We start from the raw sequence: 20735 nt of genomic DNA on the forward strand, positions 1-20735 counted from the left end.
TTCGGAATTCAATTCCATACAATCAAAGCTCGAGGAGACTGTCTCTGAGTGTGATATCGACGAGCAGTTAAATCAGCGTCAGCAATTCGAAGACTGTTACTACAGCACACTTTCAAAGGCTGAATCCCTTCTTGGTGTCGGTAGGGAGGTCGCTGAATGCTCTAAAATGTGTTCTCAAAATCAGTCGTCAATTAAATTACCTGTCATCACTTTACCTACCTTCGACGGTTTATACGAGCACTGGCTAGAATATAGGGACACATATTTATCATTGGTGCATAATTCGACAGATATTAGCGACATACAAAAATTTCATTACCTAAAATCGTCACTAAAGGGAAGTGCTGAAATGGTAGTAAACGCGCTAGAAATATCATCCGAAAATTATTCTGTTGCGTGGGAACTTTTGCTAAATCGGTATGATAACAATAGATTATTAGTGCAGAGTCACGTCAAAGCATTATTTGCGATACAACCGTTACCGAAAGAGTCGTCCTCGCTAATTAGAAAACTTATAGATATTATAATTAATAATTTACGCGCTTTAAAAACACTCGGTGAACCCACAGAGTACTGGGACACTTTAATTATCTACATAGTCATTTCTAAATTAGATAAAACGACTGAGCGGCAATGGGAGGAACATAAAGGTTTTTTATTATCTAACTCTAAAATTACGCTAAAGCTTGATCATTTACTCAAATTTTTGAAATCTAGGGCCGATCTATTAGAAACTTTAACTTTATCGCACAGCAAAGACAGCACTATAACTGAAATTAACAAAAAATCATGTAATGCTTTTCGCAGCAACGTGGCACAGTGTAATGTTATATCTTATAAGCCGGCCGGGCGCAATTCACGTAAGTTGTGTGTCGTATGTAAGGCTCCACATCCAATTTACACTTGTTCACAATTCCTTAATATGGATTTAAAATCTAAACTTAAAATCGTTAAGGAACACAACTTATGTGAAAATTGTTTACGTTCCGGGCACATTGTAAACAGCTGTTTGTTTGGACCTTGCAAAAAATGTAACTTAAAACATAATTCACTAATTCATAGTTCTAGCGATTCTAATCATACAACGAGCCTAGTCTCTAAATCGTCAACTGAAGCGACTGAAAGTAGCGGAGTCACCGCGCACGCGCCCCCTCCCTCGATCAGTTGCAGCCGAAGCGACAAGGGACAGGTTTGCGATGTTCACGCGTACACGCACACAGATGTAAACTGCACAAATGTGCAACCGGTTTTGCTATCCACTGCGTTAGTTGAAATACTCGATAAAAATAACAATTATCATATCGCATGCGCTTTACTGGACAGTGGTAGTCAGAGTTGCTTCATTACACATTCGTTTTGCAAAAAATTAAATCTTCCTTTAATACAGTCCACTAAAACGATATGCGGAGTAGGTAATATTATTTCACATTCGACACATTTGTGTAACATACAAGTAAAATCGCGCGTTAATTCCTACTCGATGCGACTTCAATGTTTTGTTCTAAACGAAATAACGCCCACATTACCCGCTGTTCAGGTACACCATGCGCATTTTGAGGTACCTGATAACGTTCAGCTGGCAAATACGCAATTTCTAGGGCAACAAAATATAGATATTTTAATAGGAGCGGACCGGTTTTGGGACTTGCTTATCGACGGCAAGATACGTCTACCTAACGGCCCATTCCTACAAAATACTAAGTTAGGTTGGATAGTTTCGGGTCCTATCAATCATATTACGCAAAAATATGGACACGTCCAATGTAACTTTAATACATCCATAGAAAATCAATTACGTCAATTTTGGGAGCTCGAAGAGTTAACTCAGCCTCGGAATACGCAATCTGATGAAGAGACGGCTTGTGAACAAAGTTTCGTTACAACCACTACACGCGACAAACATGGTAGATTTATTGTTGACATTCCGTTCAAAAAATCGGCCGAGGTGTTGGGCGAATCGTACTCACAAGCTGAGCGCCGTTTTTTCGCGTTGGAAAAACGGTTGCTACGCGCACCCACTAGTTATAAGCAATTATACGTAGATTTCATGCGAGAGTACATCAACTTAGGTCACATGACTAAAGTCGATAGTTATTCGAACCCCAACTACTTTCTACCGCACCACGGCGTATTTCGTGAACACAGCACTACCACGAAACTCCGTGTCGTGTTCGACGCCAGTGCACCCACTAACAACGGAATTTCATTTAACGACATACAACTCGTCGGACCTCCTATTCAGGGTGACTTGCTAGGTATACTGTTGCGCTTTAGACAATTCCGATACACCGCGTTAGCCGACTGCGAAAAAATGTATCGTTCGGTACTCGTTAATCCGACCCAACGTGACTTACAGCTAATCGTGTGGCGCGACGAACCGTCTAAACCGCTTGCAGTATACAAGTTAAACACGGTTACATATGGCACAGCTTCGGCACCGTTCTTGAGTGTACGCTGTTTGAAGCAACTAGCTGCTGAGTGTTCCGACCTTGAAGTCAAAAGAGTAATAAATAACGACATCTATGTTGATGACCTTCTGACCTCCAGCGACGACAAGGACAAATTATTAAGAATTTGCAAGGGCACCGTAAACGTGCTAAAGTCCGGTTGCTTTAATTTACGCAAGTGGGTTTTCAATTTTGAAGTCGGTGAGGAAGCGTACCAAACGTCCACAAATGATAATGATATTATTGATACATTTCGAAACTTAAACTTTGGGGAACATAGCCAATGTAGAACCTTAGGCTTAGGTTGGTGCAACGTTGCTGACGATTTCCATTTCAATACACAGTTACAGCAGCCCACTTCTAATGTAACGAAACGCACCATATTATCTATAGTTTCTCAAATATTTGACCCATTAGGTTTATTAAGTCCGTCGATTATGATAGGCAAAGTATTATTACAACGTCTTTGGTTACTTAAATTACAGTGGGACGACCCTCTTCCCGCCGATATTTTACGCACGTGGAACCGGTTTGTTGACAATCTATCTTATCTTTCTTCAATAAAGATTCCGCGACACGCATTTCAGTGTGACGTCACACGAGTCGAGCTGCACATTTTCACTGACGCCTCGCAGACAGCTTACGGCGCTTGTGCTTATGTAAGAACCGTATGCGATGATCGTGTTGTCGTAAAATTATTAATATCGAAAGGTAAGGTAGCCCCATTGAAGCCTGTTAGTATACCTCGCCTGGAACTGTGCGGCGCGTTGCTAGGCGCTAAGCTTTACGATAAAATTCGCAGTTCGCTTACTCGCGAGTTTGACGAAGTAGTATTTTGGACCGACTCGACTATTGTGCTAGGCTGGTTACGTATGACACCTAATTTACTTAAAACGTTCGTACAGAATCGAGTCGCCGAAATACACGAACTGACGAATGCATTCACGTGGAGGCATGTAAGTGGCAAGGAAAACCCTGCCGACCTGATTTCACGGGGAGTAAGTCTCGAGGATTTAGTTTTATCTAAGTTGTGGTGGGAAGGTCCTACATTTTTACACGTATTAAATTTTAATTTCAATTTAACTACACATACAAATTCAAATGCTGAGTTATTACCTATTGATTTGCCTGAACTAAAATCTAACACTACAAATTATACATTTTTAAATCAAAATATTAATACAGACGAAACATTCTTTCCATTCAACAGATTCTCAAACTTCAATCGTATGATTCACACGGCTGCTTATGTACTGCGCTTCACGCACAACAGCCGACCGCGCCACAGAACCGATCAGCTGACGGGTGCGATCAATGTCGATGAGTTGAGTCGCGCAGTGATTATGCTAGCTAAGTTATCACAAAGGGACTCATTTTCTTTGGAGTACAATTTGCTAAAGAGTGGAAGGAATGTTAAGTCTAGCAACAGACTTTCAAGTCTAAATTTATTTTTAGACGAAAAGGACCTAATTCGCGTAGGTGGCAGAATAAAAAATTCTTTAGATTTTAATTATAATAAAAAACATCCTATACTTCTTTGTTCTAAGCACTATTTTACTCGCTTGTTATTTATTCATGAACACAATCAAGCTTTACATTGCGGGCCGCAGGCGCTGCTGTACCGCTTACGCGAGCAGTGGTGGCCGCTGTCCGGTAGGAATCTCGCGCGGAAGGTGACTCATCAGTGCGTCGCGTGCACACGGGCTAGGGGAAAAACGCTAAGCCCGCTTATGGGCAACCTGCCTAAGGAGCGCTTGACGGCAGATTTTCCTTTTATTCGCACAGGTGTAGACTACGCTGGACCAGTGTACGTTTTAAATCGTAAAGGTAGGGGTGCTAAATTAGTAAAATCCTATATCTGTCTTTTTATTTGTTTTATTACTCGCGCTATTCACTTAGAGCTTGTCAGCGACCTATCCACTGACGCATACCTCCTCGCTCTCAAGCGATTCATTTCTCGACGTGGAAAACCATGTCAAATTTTCTCAGACAATGGACGAAATTTTGTAGGTTTAAACAATGAGTTTGCTCAGTTTTTATCATCTTGTAGTAAAGACGTTGTAGATTACGCAAAGAGTCAAAATATTAAATTCTCGTTTATCCCTCCTTATTCCCCGCATTTTGGTGGCTTGTGGGAAGCGGGGATCAAATCATGTAAGTACCACCTGCGGCGAGTGCTCGGCAATGCTCATCTGACGTTCGAAGAATTCGCTACCGTCCTCACACAGATAGAAGCAGTGCTAAACTCACGTCCGCTGGTACCTCTGTCTTCGGATCCCTCTGATGGCTATCCCCTCAGCCCTGGCCATTTCTTGATTGGCAGACCTCTCACGGCACCGGTGTGTGAAAATGACCTGCAACACTTACCTGTACACCGGTTGAGCCGCTACCAGAGAGTGGAACAGCTGCGGCAGCAGTTTTGGATGCGCTGGGCCAGAGAGTATATCTCGGAGCTACAAATCAGAGCTAAGTGGAGGGAAAATACGGCAGAATTGAAGCCTGATACGCTTGTCCTTGTCAAGGACGTGGCTCTTCCGCCGTTGAAATGGCCACTTGGTCGCGTCGTGAAGACAATTCCTGGTGAAGATGGCATCTCCAGAGTGGCGGATATCAAGACAGCATCAGGCGTCATAAGACGGTCTTACACAAAGATCTGTCCACTTGTGAGGGACGAATAGTGTTAAAAGCTGGTGCTTTCAAGGCCGCGGGCATGTTTAGGACTTAAGTGCTAGTTTCCCGTGACATCGTGATATCCAATGAAAGTGCGAAACCAATATACGTACGTGTCGCCTATTGGCTAATTATCCCCACCCCGCTATCCTAGATCATTGTATCAAAAACCAGAATACATTTGAAATACGGAAGACGATACGTTGGTTTTATTTCAAAGTTCCAAATCCTCAAACGCCTCAATACTTTTAGTTTTTTTCCAAACCATATGTAGCTACACACACGCCGCTACAGCTTCATTTTAATATTAAAGAGCTACGCAATGGCAGAAGTTATTGCTTTAAAAATCATATGATTTGAAATTGACTATCATCAATGATGGAGATTTATGCAGTCGTATAACTATTTCTGTAACTATTCATGCATACAGGAGTTAAGAGAGCGTAAAGGTGTTGCGTTTAGAAATAGTTTAATGTTAGTTTTATTCCCGTCAACGCCATAAGTTCGTAATGGGCACACAAACACTCACTATTCTGGGACACTTATGAATGTTAGTTACCACTTTCTATGTTACATTTATAAACAAGCGTGATTTTAAAACGTTTATCGCTCGAGAGTCGCCAACGCCGAGTTTTAATTCGGCGTTAAAAAAGGGGCCCCATACCATTAATAGGTGATAATATAACTTTATTTTTTAATATTAAATGGTTTAGACTTTTCTTTTAGCTATCAACTGCAAAAGGCCTTAAAATATGTTTAAATAGTACCTTTATATAACTAGTAAGTCTGCGGACTTACGTCTACAGCATTGCTAGATGTTGCGTGAAGCGGGGAAATTTTAAAAATTCAATTAAAAACTTTAAACGGAGTGAGCAACACAACTCGATAAAAATAATTGATAGACTGTACCAATTATCAGTGAGATCTAGACGCTGTATGAAAGTTGATTACATATCGATTGAGAACTTTTTTAAATTAATGGCGAAAGCCTTCATTATTGTGACACATAGCCGGTGATATTTACCACATTTTATCAACAGGCTTATTTTTTTATTTTCTCAAAGGAAACATCGATTTCAACTTTCTATAATTCCTGATAATCTTGAATAAAAACTTTCTAAATCAGTTTCTTTTTAAATCATATGACATTTTTGATGTTGCTACTTACTTGATTGGATTGCAAGTTAAAAACTTGTTTCTTTCTTTATCTTGTATTAGACCACCATGATTAAGTGTATCAAAAGGAACATAGAAGGTATATTAATATTTTGGTTTACTTTTTTTTTAATTAATATTTTCTGGCCTGGATACTAGTCCTTTTGGCCTTTTGGTTTAAATGTTTTTAGTGTTACCATTTTCATAATTTTGAAATTTCATAAAAATATTACGCATCATAACATTTGACATTTAGGCTAATTTGCTAATGTGTTTGGATGTATCAATTAGAAAGCAAGAAATTATTGCTTTGAGCATAATTTTCAAATCAATTTAAAAGTTACAACATGGACGACTTTTGGAAGAAGTTAGGAAATTTTTGCTCACTGTTAACCCTTAAAACATGTAGACGCCCATGTCATTGTCAAAATACTGGAATAAGATCCTTGTGGGACTATACCTACATTATGTCTGGGACTAAGTACACTTTATTATGACTTGTATGGCTTGCGGTTATATTTTGACCACCCAACCACTCCGTCATAACTGAATTTATGCGTACTTGTATAATAAAGTCTTAAAGCTGTATAGCTTTAGCATTCATGTGTATTGTGTATGGCAGTCGGGTCGGAAAGGGTTTTCTTTTCGTATTTAAATGAGAGGAATCTGATTTATATTTATTTGGTACGGTATCCGACAGTTTCCTGGCTTTTTCTCATTCCGACCGGCAGCGAAAGTGTTACTTTTACGCTCCATGAAATTTCCTTGATCCTATTCCAATGTAAGGGACATTTATTTTTTTCGTTTTACTAAATAACTGCTCACTGGCAAGCAATATCCATATCGACTTTAAGATAAGTTCATATTATTTTTTTCATATTTTCATATACAACTTAATTTACTAGTGGTTAAGTTTAAATAAGTAGCTTTTACCCGCGACTCCGTCTGCGCGGAATAAAAAAAAAACACATGATAAAAAAGTTCCTATGTCCGTCTCCTAGTTCTAAGCTACCTGCCCATAATTTTTCAGCTAAATCAGTTCGACCAATCTTGAGTTATAAATAGTGTAACTAACACGACTTTCTTTTATATAAATAAAATAGATTTACATTCATTATGATAAAATATAAAAATGAATTGCCTAATGTCTGGAAATATGTCTGGAAATATGTCTGGAAATATCAAAAAAGCATCTTCAAACTTACAAACAGGAATCAATTATTCAATATCAATAACTTTAAAACTTCTAATATTACAAAAGAGGTCAAGTCTATTGAAGTGAATAAAAGTTTAAAGTTAAAGGCCGGGTGTTACGAGAAAGCGCTTGTTATAGTTCAATACACAGTACAAGAATAGGGGTTGGAGAAGTGGGGAGGGGATAAAAAGGGTTGCTTTTGAAAACATTTTCTTGTAAAGTAAAGAAATAATTGCACTATTTACAAAGGAGTTAATTCTAAGATTGATGCGTCTGTTTGTGTTTAGAATTATCAATTTTTTTTTCTTTAGAAATTTTCCCCTTCTTCATCATATTTTCTAGTAATTAAATTATACATCAGTTTTATATTAAGTTTTAAATACAATTCTTTAAAACAATACTTTGTTAGACTTATTTTTGGAGAATATTCTCCATTTGTTATATTTTAATTATGTATGTTTTGTTTGCAATCTATATACTTGTTTATGAGACATAATTGGTTACGTGGAATTTCAAATAAGAAAAAAAAATTGCTTAATTTCCCGCATCGTCAAACACAATGTATTCGTGTTGCATGTACCAAACCAGCGGCGGCGGTATTAGCAAGTATTCAATCAATTGCCTTTCTGTTGGCGAATGTTATTGACATTGGATCAATTTATCATTACAAATACAATGAAGTGTTGAAAACAATGATGACAGGTTATTAAAAATATCTGTAGCTAATCTTGAATTTCTGAGAAGAAAATCCACGTTTAAAAAATAGTGTTATTTCTGTTTTGCCAAATATAATGACAGGGATGACGATATGTTTTATAGATAGATTTTGGGCTCAGAAACCAACGGTTAGTATTTTAGTAAAGCTTTTATTTCGTATGGTGAACTTTGCCTTAGTAAAATCGTCTAAATGCATTTCAGTAACATAATGTATTCCTTGTTAAATGTGTAATAAGTTCAGCGACTAACATGTACAGATTGCAATCTCCATTGAATCGAAATACAAAACATAAATAAAGTCAAATGTAATAAATTACTTTGCAAAAGTAATTTTATTGCATTAGTTTTGTACTTGGATAATGTGGTTATCTTGTAATAACATTTATTCGACGTGTCGACACTTATCGGAGTCATCTTATACGTATCGATTCGACCCTGTTTGGAGTCACGAGTGCACATGGGAGATACGACACTCAATGGGCCGGCCCACTCGCGCCGTTCACAATAAACAACGCCCGATCGGCGCAATAAAGCTCCGCTGACCGGATTATCAAGATCTACTCGAATATACGATTTGGCACACTCGCTAAAATTTAGACAAGTTGTTTCTACTACATTTTCTTATTAATTTGAGTACTATTTCAAAATAATAAATTGCAATTTGAGAAATTTCTAGCACACTTCAAAAAAAATATAAGTGTTCGTCGCTTTGGTTACATATTAATTTTCATAGTAAATACAATTTGACTATAAGTTATTACTTTCTCTTAATTACTATCGACTTTTTATAGTTTTCCTAATGCCAATAGATCTTTGGCACACCGTACATCAGTAATCATGAGTAATAATTTAATATTTGGTGCTTTCCAACTTTTCTCTTGAGTATGTTTGTTCAATATTTATTATCACATAGATATACTAATTTAGATAATAAGAGATAAAATGTAGAAATGATGACTTTCTTGTATGAGCCATGCGGTTAACGAAATGAACCCACGTCCGCTGCGGATGGCGCTCTGCCAAGCACTAGACACTAGGCACCAGAATATACCAGCGTGTTATCGCTAACGATTACAAGTGTTGCCGAATAGTGAACACTCTCAGCGTAAACATCGCATAACTTACAACTTCCTCTGTCTGTTATACTAGAGCAACTGGATAACGTTAATCTAAAAATGCTTGTTATGTTTCAATACCTAAACGTACAATGCCCGAACAAGTGTGTCTTTCCAGTTTATATAGAAAAACTATTTTTAACTTGATGCTGAACTATTATATACAAGGTAATTTGCAAGTAAAAGTATGTGATGGCAGGCACAATACAAGGAATATTTATTAAGAAAACTTTTTATGGTCGATTGTAACATTTCGAAGAACATCGAAGTGCACTATAGCCTTATTTAGAAAATTGCCAGTAATTAAAAAGAGGTCTATTATTCCATGTTGGCAGCAAAAAGTATTAAAAATGTTTTACTGGCAACGCTGGAACATTGCTCCCTGAATGCCTTAGGCCATTAACTTCCGAATGCAAAACGTATATCGGAAAGTAATTATTGTCGGGCAAAATTCGACATTGTCAATGCCATATCGACGGTTAAATGACCCACCGGCTGTGAAATATTGGAATATTTTCTGCAAATGGTGGCATTAAGCCAAACTTTTTATAATATATCTTTTTTTATTTCTCTTTGAAGAGACGATGTTTTTTTATATTGTTAATGTGTTGTTGATTTTTATAAATAACTAAAGAAAAAGTAATTAGTAGTCTACGTGTAAAATGTTTTACATCTATGCCAAATATCAGCGAAATCCATGCAGCTGTTCTGAAGATACCTTATAACATCCATCCATACATCCAAACATTCGCATTTATAATGTTAGTAAGATAGTTTAAAAGTTTTTTAGTTTGGGCATCCCATTTTTACGATACGATCAGATTTTCTATTTATTGCTGCTTACAATGAACATTGTTTCCGAAGCTGTAAAGAACATGGTTTCCTAAGGATAGAAACTAATCATGCTTATGAATGCTGAATGTTTAAATTTCATAATAATCATTTCATTGTTCACACACATGTATCAAAAACTTGATTGAATCAATTGCATGTTACGTAACACTTTGTATGAGTTAATGTATACACATGTTTGTGAATGTATGGCTGAATGCCAGCAGAGTGATGATACGACCTTTAGTGTAGCTAGTGGTGATCACGTAACACGTAACCCACGCCCACGTTTGCCGCCAGGCTGTCTGAAGGCAAACTTCTTGTCGTATAGTATAAGGAAATCTCAATCTTATTTATTGCAAATGCATGCAAAATACGAAGCGAGTTCTGAAATCCGGTTAGACGCTCTTCGCGTATCTCATTCGCTAATTTATTGTCACATAAAAATGCAAATACTTAATTTAATGTCGTTTAGATATTGTTTAAAATTTATTAACTTAAGTTTTGAGAAACTGAAAACTTTCTGCATACTTCATCAACGCGTACAGTATCAACTCGTGGAATTGACATGCTGTACATAGCGCGCCAGTCAAATGACCAATTCTGGTTAACGAATACCCTCTCGATATTAATAAAAACAATTACCGCAACATTCTTTATGTGCGTTGTTATAAGTATAGCTATATTCTGTCACCATATCCGTCATTAACGTACATGTGTTATTAACTAAACGATTTGTTATTATTAAGTAAATTACGTGTAAATACGCTTGGCATATAGCTACAACATCAGCCTATGTTGTTAGTCTGCTAACCTTGGGTTTTTACTATACACATACACATTTTAAATGTTCTTTCTGTGGTGGAAACCTGCGTTGTCCTTTTCATTCCTTTCTTGTCTTTCATTAGAAGAGCTGGGGTGGTATTAAAATAAATGATATTTTGTCAATAGATGCGGTCTTCACGCAGACTTTACGGAGTTGACGGCGTGTGTGGGCGGAGAACTGGACCGGCATGAAGGCTCCGCGGTGCACAGGAGATACTTCTATATTACCTTGTTACGGGAACCAGTGGCTAGGTATGTAAATATAACTAACTAAGAAGGTGCTCTGCGAGACATTAACTGTGATTGATATTTGCACGAATGTGCTAGGGAGGTTTTACTTCCACTTTATAACATAAAAAGTGAAATTACGGAGTTATTGTAGCAATAGTAATCGTCATTTATAGTTATAGCATATGAATGGAATTGTTACTGCAATGTTTACAAATTCTGCAGTAATATTGGTGTACTAAAATATCTCTCATATCTCCTGTTGCCGTATACTACGGAAATTGCCAGGAAATTTGATAGACGAGCGTCACAAACAGTCGTACCTGACTAACCACACTAAACTTTTACCGGCATATTTACATTTATATCGTGAACGAATAATTTTGCACATCACCTTAACCCTTGCTATGGCGATTACTCGTACGAACCTTCTCTATTTAGCGCCAACATTTCATTAACCGATGATTAATACACAAGAAATTTATTTTCCTAACAAGATAAATTTCTCATCGGAATTAGCGCCATATGGTCTCATTTATCAAAACAGCAAAGCTGTGGAAGTTAAGGGGCGTTGTTTATTATTACAAGACACGTATATATAAGCGATGAACATTTGCTTTGCCGCAGGTATTTGTCGGAGTATCGGCACGTGAAACGCGGCGCCACGTGGAAAGGCTCCCGCCACTGGTGTCAAGGTCGGACGGCTACAGGTAAATATTATCTGGAAGTTAACATGGTCTTTACTGTTTTTAATATATCTGAGTGGGAGTTGGAATGGTGGCTAGGTGAATGTAATATGTGAGCAGTATAATTAGGACTCGTATAGGAATTACTAGTGATTAATGAAACGAGTACAGTGTTCACATCCTCATCCGCCTGTAATAAGGGGTTTGATTTAGTGACTATTGTTGGTGCTTTCTTTTATAAATGTAGCCTTTGCCCTTTTCAACCTATTGCAAGAGACAATGCTCATACCAAAATATATGCAAATGAGTTTCACAATAAAGCTTTTGTTTATTTTGCCCACATAAATATCAGGATGAATAGTAGTATATGTGTTCTTCCAGACTTTGTTCTACAACTATACTAAATTTTATCTAGTTATGTGAAGCCGTTCTGGAGATACTTTTTAACAGACATCCATTTATACGGTCAAACATTCACATTTATAATTTTAGTAACATAGTAACATATTAATATAATATTTGCTGTGAATAAATTGATGTACTGTGAAAATGATAATGATAAAGTAAATTTTATATTTTGTTTATTTTATACTCCTTAGGTTTACGGACTAAATTAAATTCCTGGCGCATTAAATAAACCAACCTTCATATTTTATTACTAAAACAAAACTGTTATACTCTTGTTAAGTGTTGTTAATAGAATTAAAAGTTAATTAATTGTTGTGTCGTCGTGTTGGAGAAAGCACTTCGCAGTACGCACGATCGCCGCTCACTCAAATTAATGCAACTACTCGCTTCATTAAATCGACTGCGAAAATGAAATCCTACACGTAACATACGAAAATAAATTCTATACGAAAGATCCAACGCACTTTTTCCCATGATAAATGTAATTGCGTTTAGATTTCTGAATTACTTGTATAATTTTCGTTATTCATTGTGCTGACGACTGTTTGTTTCTGTTTATTAACAGGCAGTGAAACACGACTTGGTTTGTTTTGTATCAAAGTTAATAATAAAAATGTAGATTTTTGTTATGTTTATAAACTAGCTGTCGCCCGCGACTCCGTCCACTAGCAGTTAAAAAAGACATAATAGGGGTATGAAAAATAGGTAGTATCCGATTCTCAGACCTACTGAATACGCATATAAAATTTGGTAAAAATCGGTAAAGCCGTTTCGCAGGAGTACGGTAACTAACATTGTGACATGGAAATTTTATATGTTAGATAGTAAAGAAAAGTAGTTAGGTTTGAGATTTTTATGTTTATATGTAAACCTATAATAACGGTTTTAAGACATTTATTTAATAAAGTTACAACAAGTTAAGTATAAGCATGCGTTGTTGGCTATACAAAGTAATGTAAATTTGGTACTATTTCGATGCTAGTTGTAAATACCAAAATGATTAAAAAAAGGAAAAGCAACCTTTATTGGCTTTTCACTCCGCCATACAGCTTTTATTATTTCAAATAACAGTTCCAGATTTATCGCGACCTATTTTCTATTAACGGGCCGGGGTTAAATGAATTTTACAAATACCTAGCATTGATTTAAAACTGAAACTCAAACCTACAGAGGTTCGATTTTAAATTGGTAGAATTGAAAAAGAAATCGGTTAAATAAGGTTACATCAGATAATACGGTTTTCAGTCATTAGTAATTTAGAAGGCTAAAGACTTCTAGATAGATCGGGTAAGAAGAGTCAATAAGGATTTTCAAATGCACACCTAATCATCTTTATGGTTACTAGCATCTGAGGTGCCTCCTTGCTACACTGGGGAGTCATGGCGCGGCGTGACGTTAGAAGAGTTTGCGTCCTGCCCTTGGAATTTGGCCAATAACCGGCAGACACGAATGCTGGCCGACCTGGCACTGGTGGGTTGTTACAACGGCACTCTGCGACACCGCACGGCTGATTCGGACCGAGTACTACTTGCTTCAGCTAAGAGGAATCTTGCTGCGATGTCGTACTTCGGTCTCACGGAGTTCCAGAAGGTAAGTGTTGCACGAATGGAGCGCTAACAACGCCTTTGTGACTGTTAAAGTTTTAACACGTTAAGCTATTTATTAAGTGAGATAACAATATCTTCTAGCTAATATGATCCAAAACAATTTAAAGAGGTTAACACTAAACATGTTCTCGTTCTCAGCACGACATTTACACGAGCAATTAGATGGCGACGTGTTCCTTCAGTTCATAAAATGTTGCGTAAACTATGTGCAGTACAGGCTCTAAGTGTAGAAGTCTCGGTGCAATGACCTCGGGACAGATATGTGTAGTTATTACCATCGTATATATGCGTATATTGTACCTATATATATGTCACTGTTGAAATATAAAAATCGCTAGTTTTTAATTTCACTAGATTGTAGGCTGGGAAATTGTAACGTTTGGAAATTGGAAATTAATCAATAAATAATAAAATAATATCTATATAAAGTTATTTAAACTTTATACAATTTGTAAGTAAAAGTTCCGTCAGTTTACAATATTGCAATATTATATATTGTCCACATTTACAGTTTTACGACGACATAATATATAATAACTACACATATTATCGCCTGTGTGTGTAATGTCGCCGCTGCCAGACGGCGCGTTGCCTCCAGCGACAACAGTTGGCTTCCCCACCGATATTATCCCTAGTATATGTGCCATTAAACCGGCACAAGTTGTCTCTGCATAAAATAAAACTTATATGATAACTTTAAAAGGCGTTAATTTGTTTCGTGTCCGAGATAAAAATGGTTAAGAATTCTGATTACAAATTTGGATATCATAGATCACACAAGTTGTGTAACGTCTTGTTAAGACTTTCTCTAAATGTGTTATTAAATTCCTTCCAGGCAACTCTCTAACGTAATATTATACGGTTATATTAAAAACTAAATAATCTAATCCTTTTTGATGTTTTTCTTTTTCTTTATAAAACATACAATTTTGTATTTTACTTGTAAAGTAAGAATGTTTATGTATATATGTATATATGTAAGAGATGTGAAACATTTAATCGACGTCAGACAATTTTGAATGTAGATAGTGAAATTCTTATCCGTCTACGAAATAGAGCAAACATACCGTACTGGAGCTGGTATTTTCTGGTACTGTTGCATGCCTCCATACATCAGATGCGTAACTGCGCTCTGCGGTAAATTGCTACAACCTCAAATTGTTACAATTCCTGATGTAAACACTAGTGTACGATAAATTTTATTTTCTGATGGGAAAACTTTTTTTTATTTTTCTTTGTAACAAACTACACTTTATGTAATTCAAGTAACCGAACGGTATATGTATTTAAAGTCAAAACATTTATATATGGAAATCGATATAACAAATCTAAGTTTCCTGAACGCTATGAAATTGTAATAAATCTGATGATATCAAAGTGCAAGCGAAACGTCTCGCGTAACCTTACAGCTGTATTATCCGATACATGTCCCGCTGCAAATTGGCCCATTCTACTCCAATAATATATGTGACGCTGCAGTCATAAGATGCAATCTCAACAGTAATGTTACGGCTACTTTAACACGTGAAGATTCATGTTTGTGTTTTCGCATTTAAGCTTCCTGCTCAATATATGACAAAGTACTTGGACATATCATAAAGAGAGAGCAGTAGGAGAACAGCGAGAGAACAACGAAAGAGAGAGAATGAAACCCGAAATTGCTTCCACTTTATGCCTGTCTTTGTGTAGTCGTGCTATTTCACCTATGATGAAATGTGTACCTAATGTCGGAAGTCTCTAACTCTTATTACAAATTTAAAAGAAAAACAGACTTGGTACCATCAAGTCAAAACAAGAAAAATATGAAATAATTTGGAAGATTACAAATAATATGTAGCAGCAGAAGCTATGTAGTCACACATGTCAGTCATAAGTCTGTTCACAAACAGTTGGCGGTAACGCGTTTGTCGTGACGCGACGGCGCCCCACATAGCTCTAACAACAAATGAGAACAAATATTAAACTTGCCTGTCTCAGGTATTACGGTATTACTCGATAACACTTGTAAAACAAAGTTGCGGTTAATCTACAGTTATACCATGCCACCCCTGAGACCGGATGTTTCAAAGAATTTAAACCGAAACTTAAAAAAGATGTTTTAATTTAAGTGTAATTGTTTCTTGTTTATCTAGATATCTTAGGTATTTCAGTCCTTCAGTCTAATGTTCTGTATGTCTAATGTAGTAATAGTTCTATCTTAGTCATCAGAAGAAACCTTAAAATATAGACCTGCTTCTCTTCGGTCACTATTTTCAATGTCTACCATCAACTTTTTGACCGTAGTTCTTGTTCATACAAAAAGCTTGTTTAATGTGTTTAAAATGTCCTTACATTGTTAATTCATTTTTGTCCTAGATATCGCAGTACGTGTTCGAGGAGACGTTCAACCTTCGTTTCGCAGTGCCGTTCGCACAGCACAACGCGACGGTGTCGGCGGCCACGCTGGCGGCGCTCTCGCCCGCCCAGGTTGCCCGAGTGCGACGTCTCAACGCCCTCGATCTCGAACTCTACGAGTTTGCCAAGAACTTGATGCTTAAGAGGTAGGTTAGCAAATCATGAACGTCGCCTGTTTGTAATTTGCCTATGATAAATTATATTTGGAAAATTGCATATACCAATTAATTAAGAAAACGACAATTTTTTTTAAGATGACATTTCACTGGCTTTTGCACTCTTATGAGGACAAACACAAAGAACGACGGCCAATGCATTATCAACCACAGCGTCGAAATATAACCTATCTAAAATCGTAATAAATATTATAATTAAAGTTCATTCAGTCCTACCTAACACATTGTTGTATTTCTTAGGTTTGAAGCTTTAAAAAAGCGCGACTCAGACTTCGACTACAGATGGAAACATCTCGGCGAAGTGTCGCCTCGTAGCGGCGTTACCGAATTCGACTGGGATAGTAACCTAGAAGACGCCACCACGGAGAAGTATCGAGGCAAGTAAATATCGATAAATGAAGAAGAAAATATCGATAAGTGACGTCACTAAAATTGTAAAGATTTGCACAAACACATCTCGGTGATGTCGGGCTAAAAGTGACATGTGTGGTTTAAATTAGGTACATTATAATTTGCTGCTAGTCACCTATTACATAGTGGTAGTGTTCCGCAGCATCAAGTGTGATCCAATGTGTTCGTTCCGGAATCAATCTGTTGCAAAGTATTAACTTTGCTAACACGGGATTTGTGTTTATTCCGAAATTAGTTTTATGTAAAATATAAACTCTTGTATATCTGTAAAATTTAATATGCTATTCCATGGCAGGTTAATATTAAGTTGGTTCTCATGTAAAAATAAGGATTTAATTTTAGTATGAAAATACCATTGCAGTTTTAACTTTGATGTTCCTTACTGTTGGCAACTATTAAATATTGATAATTTTTATTTTTTATTTTAAAGTCATTCCATTTTTTTAATTGGGCATTTAAGTTTTATCTTTTAATATCAATGTAATGGAAGTAAGTCGATATATCGTATAGTCGATTCCATAACATCTTTCACTTCATATAAACTGTCAAATGATGACTGATTGTTGGAATTTACATCCCTTTCATTTCCGATTCGATTAAATTGGATGATTTTAATCGAATCGGTTTTAAATGTTGATGAAAATTTATCAAGTTTATTGCGTATTAAGATTCAATTTCTTATTCCCACAAATTGTAAAAATAATTGCATTTTTTATTTTTAAAATACTTTTTTTTTATCAACAAGTTGTGCTGTAAATCCATCCCTATTAATAATATATTCGTTTTAAGATATAGGATGCAATTTAGTATTAATGAATTTGTTGGTTGAGTGAAGGATGTTTGATAGATACAGGGTAGGTGACGCGTTCATAATAAAAGCCCAACGAATTGTAATCTTTTAAGTAGAAAGTACAGTGAATTTAGCGAGTTGCAAGTAATTATAATTAAATACAACACAATTTTCACATAAGGCCCTTCGTACATAACGCAAATAAATCTTCAAAATCAGTCGAGTTCAGTCGCTAAGCGAAAGTCACAGAGATTTTTACACAGCGCGCGTCGCCAACATTTTATTATTACCTATATATCAAGATCGTTGTGACAAATGTCGCTGCAAATTTCAAGATGGCGTAGCAAATGTATACAGTTGACATTTTGTTAATTCGTCTTAGCTGTGTCGTCGCTATGCCTGTACTAATCGAATAGACGACTCGCGTCGACGATTCAACATAGTGTGTAGGGAACGCACGCAATTTCTTTATCGCCATGCAACCATAAAATAATAGTTTCGACGTTTTACGATGATTTGTGTACGAAGGGATTGAATTATTAAAAATTTGATGTCTTGTATCTTTTAATTTAAAAACTTTAAATTGCAGTTAAAAATCAATAAGCACTCCAATTTTTAAGATAGTTTAGCAGCAACTAAGATTTTTTTTTCCAAATAATATTAGTAATTTAAATTTACATTTACAAAAAAATTTAAATACTAAATTTTCCAGTGGTGCGTATATCGGACAAATATTGATTTTATTTATTATTTTATGTAAATACAAACTTACGACTCGCAAAATTTACATAACTTGACATAAAATACGCAAATTGTATGTAAATATAACGACATTATATATTAGTTTAAGTAAATAATAAGGAGGCATGTAAATGGAGCACGGATTACATATTTTATTATTACTAAGTATTAAGTAACAATGTGTATTGTTTGCTTTTGAAACTTGTTTAAAATCACTCTCATTTGATTAACCAAAGAACAAATTGAATTATAAATGAAATTGGATATTCTGATTAGAACAAATTATATTTTATGTGTATATTTATTGAAATATAGACTTTATTCGCAATGTAATAAGAGTGATTTTTGATTTAACTATGATTTTACACAGTCTCGCTTACCCACGTTTATTAATTTTGAAATAATAATTGACATTTATTAAATAATTCTAACAAAATATTGCACAATTAGTCTTAAATAGTACAAGAATGGAAAATTATTTAGTTGACTATCTTTATAAATATTGCCAGATATAAAAAAAATACACGATGTTGTAACAATAATAAAAAGCTGAATCATTGCATTTAATTTTTTTTATATTTTTTGAATATACGAATTGATTTGGATAATATTTTAAAAATTGAAAGAGCATTTTGTCATCAATTTTTTTTTTAACTTAGAGGTTTCAACAAAAGAGATTGTATGCGTTTATTATTTGTTTTTCTTTATCTTTGTTACATTGGAGAGTGTGTCTAGTGAAAAAGTTTGGTTAAGTACAATTATTTTCGATCTGTTTATTATTTAATTGAATATAGTCTTTTATATTTTGGTAGCTTATTTTTGAAACTGTTTAATACAACTCTCGTTTATTTTATACTTTTTCATATGATAAAAAAAAAAATTTTGACATATTAAAACAAAAAATGGAGACATTAAATTATCCACAATATTTTGTTGTGAACATATTTTCTATATAAATATAATATAGTTCATCTTATCATTTACATTAATCAATAGACAATATTTTACTGAATGAGGTATTTCATCAAATAAATATAATTTATTTGATACGAAGAATATAAAACATTATTTAGTTAACTCGTAACTAAGATAATTAAGGCTTTGGGTTGATGACAAATCAAATTATTGTGTGCAAAATGTAACCGAATGTGTTACGGCCTCACATAGATTTTATTTCAGCGCTAAGAGAGTACCTTAGTGTAGGTTTCTAATACTAAATTCACGCTAAGGGAGACTTAAATGTAGGAGTAAATGGCGCTCTAATTTATCATTGTGTGCCTGAAATAATCAGGAATTACGATCGAAACTATATAATTTAATTACATAATTTAATTTATAATCCTCAAAGAAATATTATATCTACGGAAGTGGTAATTTGTCGGAAGACGTTGCTTACGTCCTGTGATAGATGTATAGTTAGTTCAACTTATTTGGTGCGTGATGCTTTTAGTGTGCCAATTGAGTTGAACTTTATCTTAAATTCGGTAAACAACTTCTTATGGAATGTTTATTTTTTAAACACTAGTTTCATTGTATATATTGTATAGACTAGATATATAAACTTGGACAGCTATTTCATGAGCCATATTATGTTAGCTATATAAGGTGCAAGTTTTGTTGTGTATATGTTACATATAAATTAATATTGTTTGTGTTGTATGGCAGCGTTGTCTAGTACCAAAATATAGATAATAGCTTTTTTTTTACTTTAAGTTTCCGACTGAACCAAATCATAGTAGATATTGTAACGTGTTTTAACACTGACGAATAAGTGAAAATAAATTGAATCAAAAAGTTATGTTGTGTTTTATTTTTTACTAGTCGCCTTAACAACTGTGGCAAACTTTAGCGAGATCCATGCACCCTTTCTGTAGATGTCTAGTAAACATCCATCCATTCAACAGCGATACAAATCGATTGTTTTTAGCTGTAAAATATTGGTCGCGTTTAAGAGTTTTCTGGCAATATACAAAGTGCCTAATTAACCCACCAAATATCGGGAAACTACCGAGAGTTAACTGTAACTACGAGTCCCACAATCTGTCGCCTTTCGACGATTCATTTAGTCTCAAAGCAAGTTAATTACCAAGTAGCATATCGTTTGTAATATCAAACTAATATGTAACAGGTATATAGTTATAAAGATAAAAAAGTTTTCATTTATTTACATGGAGGCGTTGAACCAAAAAATTAATACCTAGTGGAAAATCGGGTAAACTAAGAGAAGGCGCAATACATTTCAATTGAAACTACATCAGAAGCAAACATTTTAATATTATTAGATTAATCGTGGGTTTCTAAAATCAAAATCCACGTTTAAACATATTGTTATGTCTGTT

At 35.3% G+C, this 20735-nt stretch overlaps 1 protein-coding gene across 1 annotated transcript in view; it reads left to right on the forward strand.

The window, feature by feature from the left end:
• LOC106712474 (heparan-sulfate 6-O-sulfotransferase 2) overlaps nt 1–17245 on the forward strand; it is an 80406-nt gene extending 63161 nt beyond the window's left edge. Inside the window, exons 4-8 of the mRNA XM_014505061.2 lie at nt 11082–11207; nt 11811–11893; nt 13623–13867; nt 16240–16424; nt 16695–17245. Coding sequence (XP_014360547.2) covers nt 11082–11207; nt 11811–11893; nt 13623–13867; nt 16240–16424; nt 16695–16839 — 784 coding nt within the window. The 3' untranslated portion in view covers nt 16840–17245. The remainder of the gene's footprint in view (nt 1–11081; nt 11208–11810; nt 11894–13622; nt 13868–16239; nt 16425–16694) is intronic.
• Nucleotides 17246–20735: the final 3490 nt, after the last annotated feature.

This window comes from Papilio machaon, chromosome 3 (genome assembly GCF_912999745.1).
Source record: "Papilio machaon chromosome 3, ilPapMach1.1, whole genome shotgun sequence".
NCBI lineage: Eukaryota > Metazoa > Arthropoda > Insecta > Lepidoptera > Papilionidae > Papilio > Papilio machaon.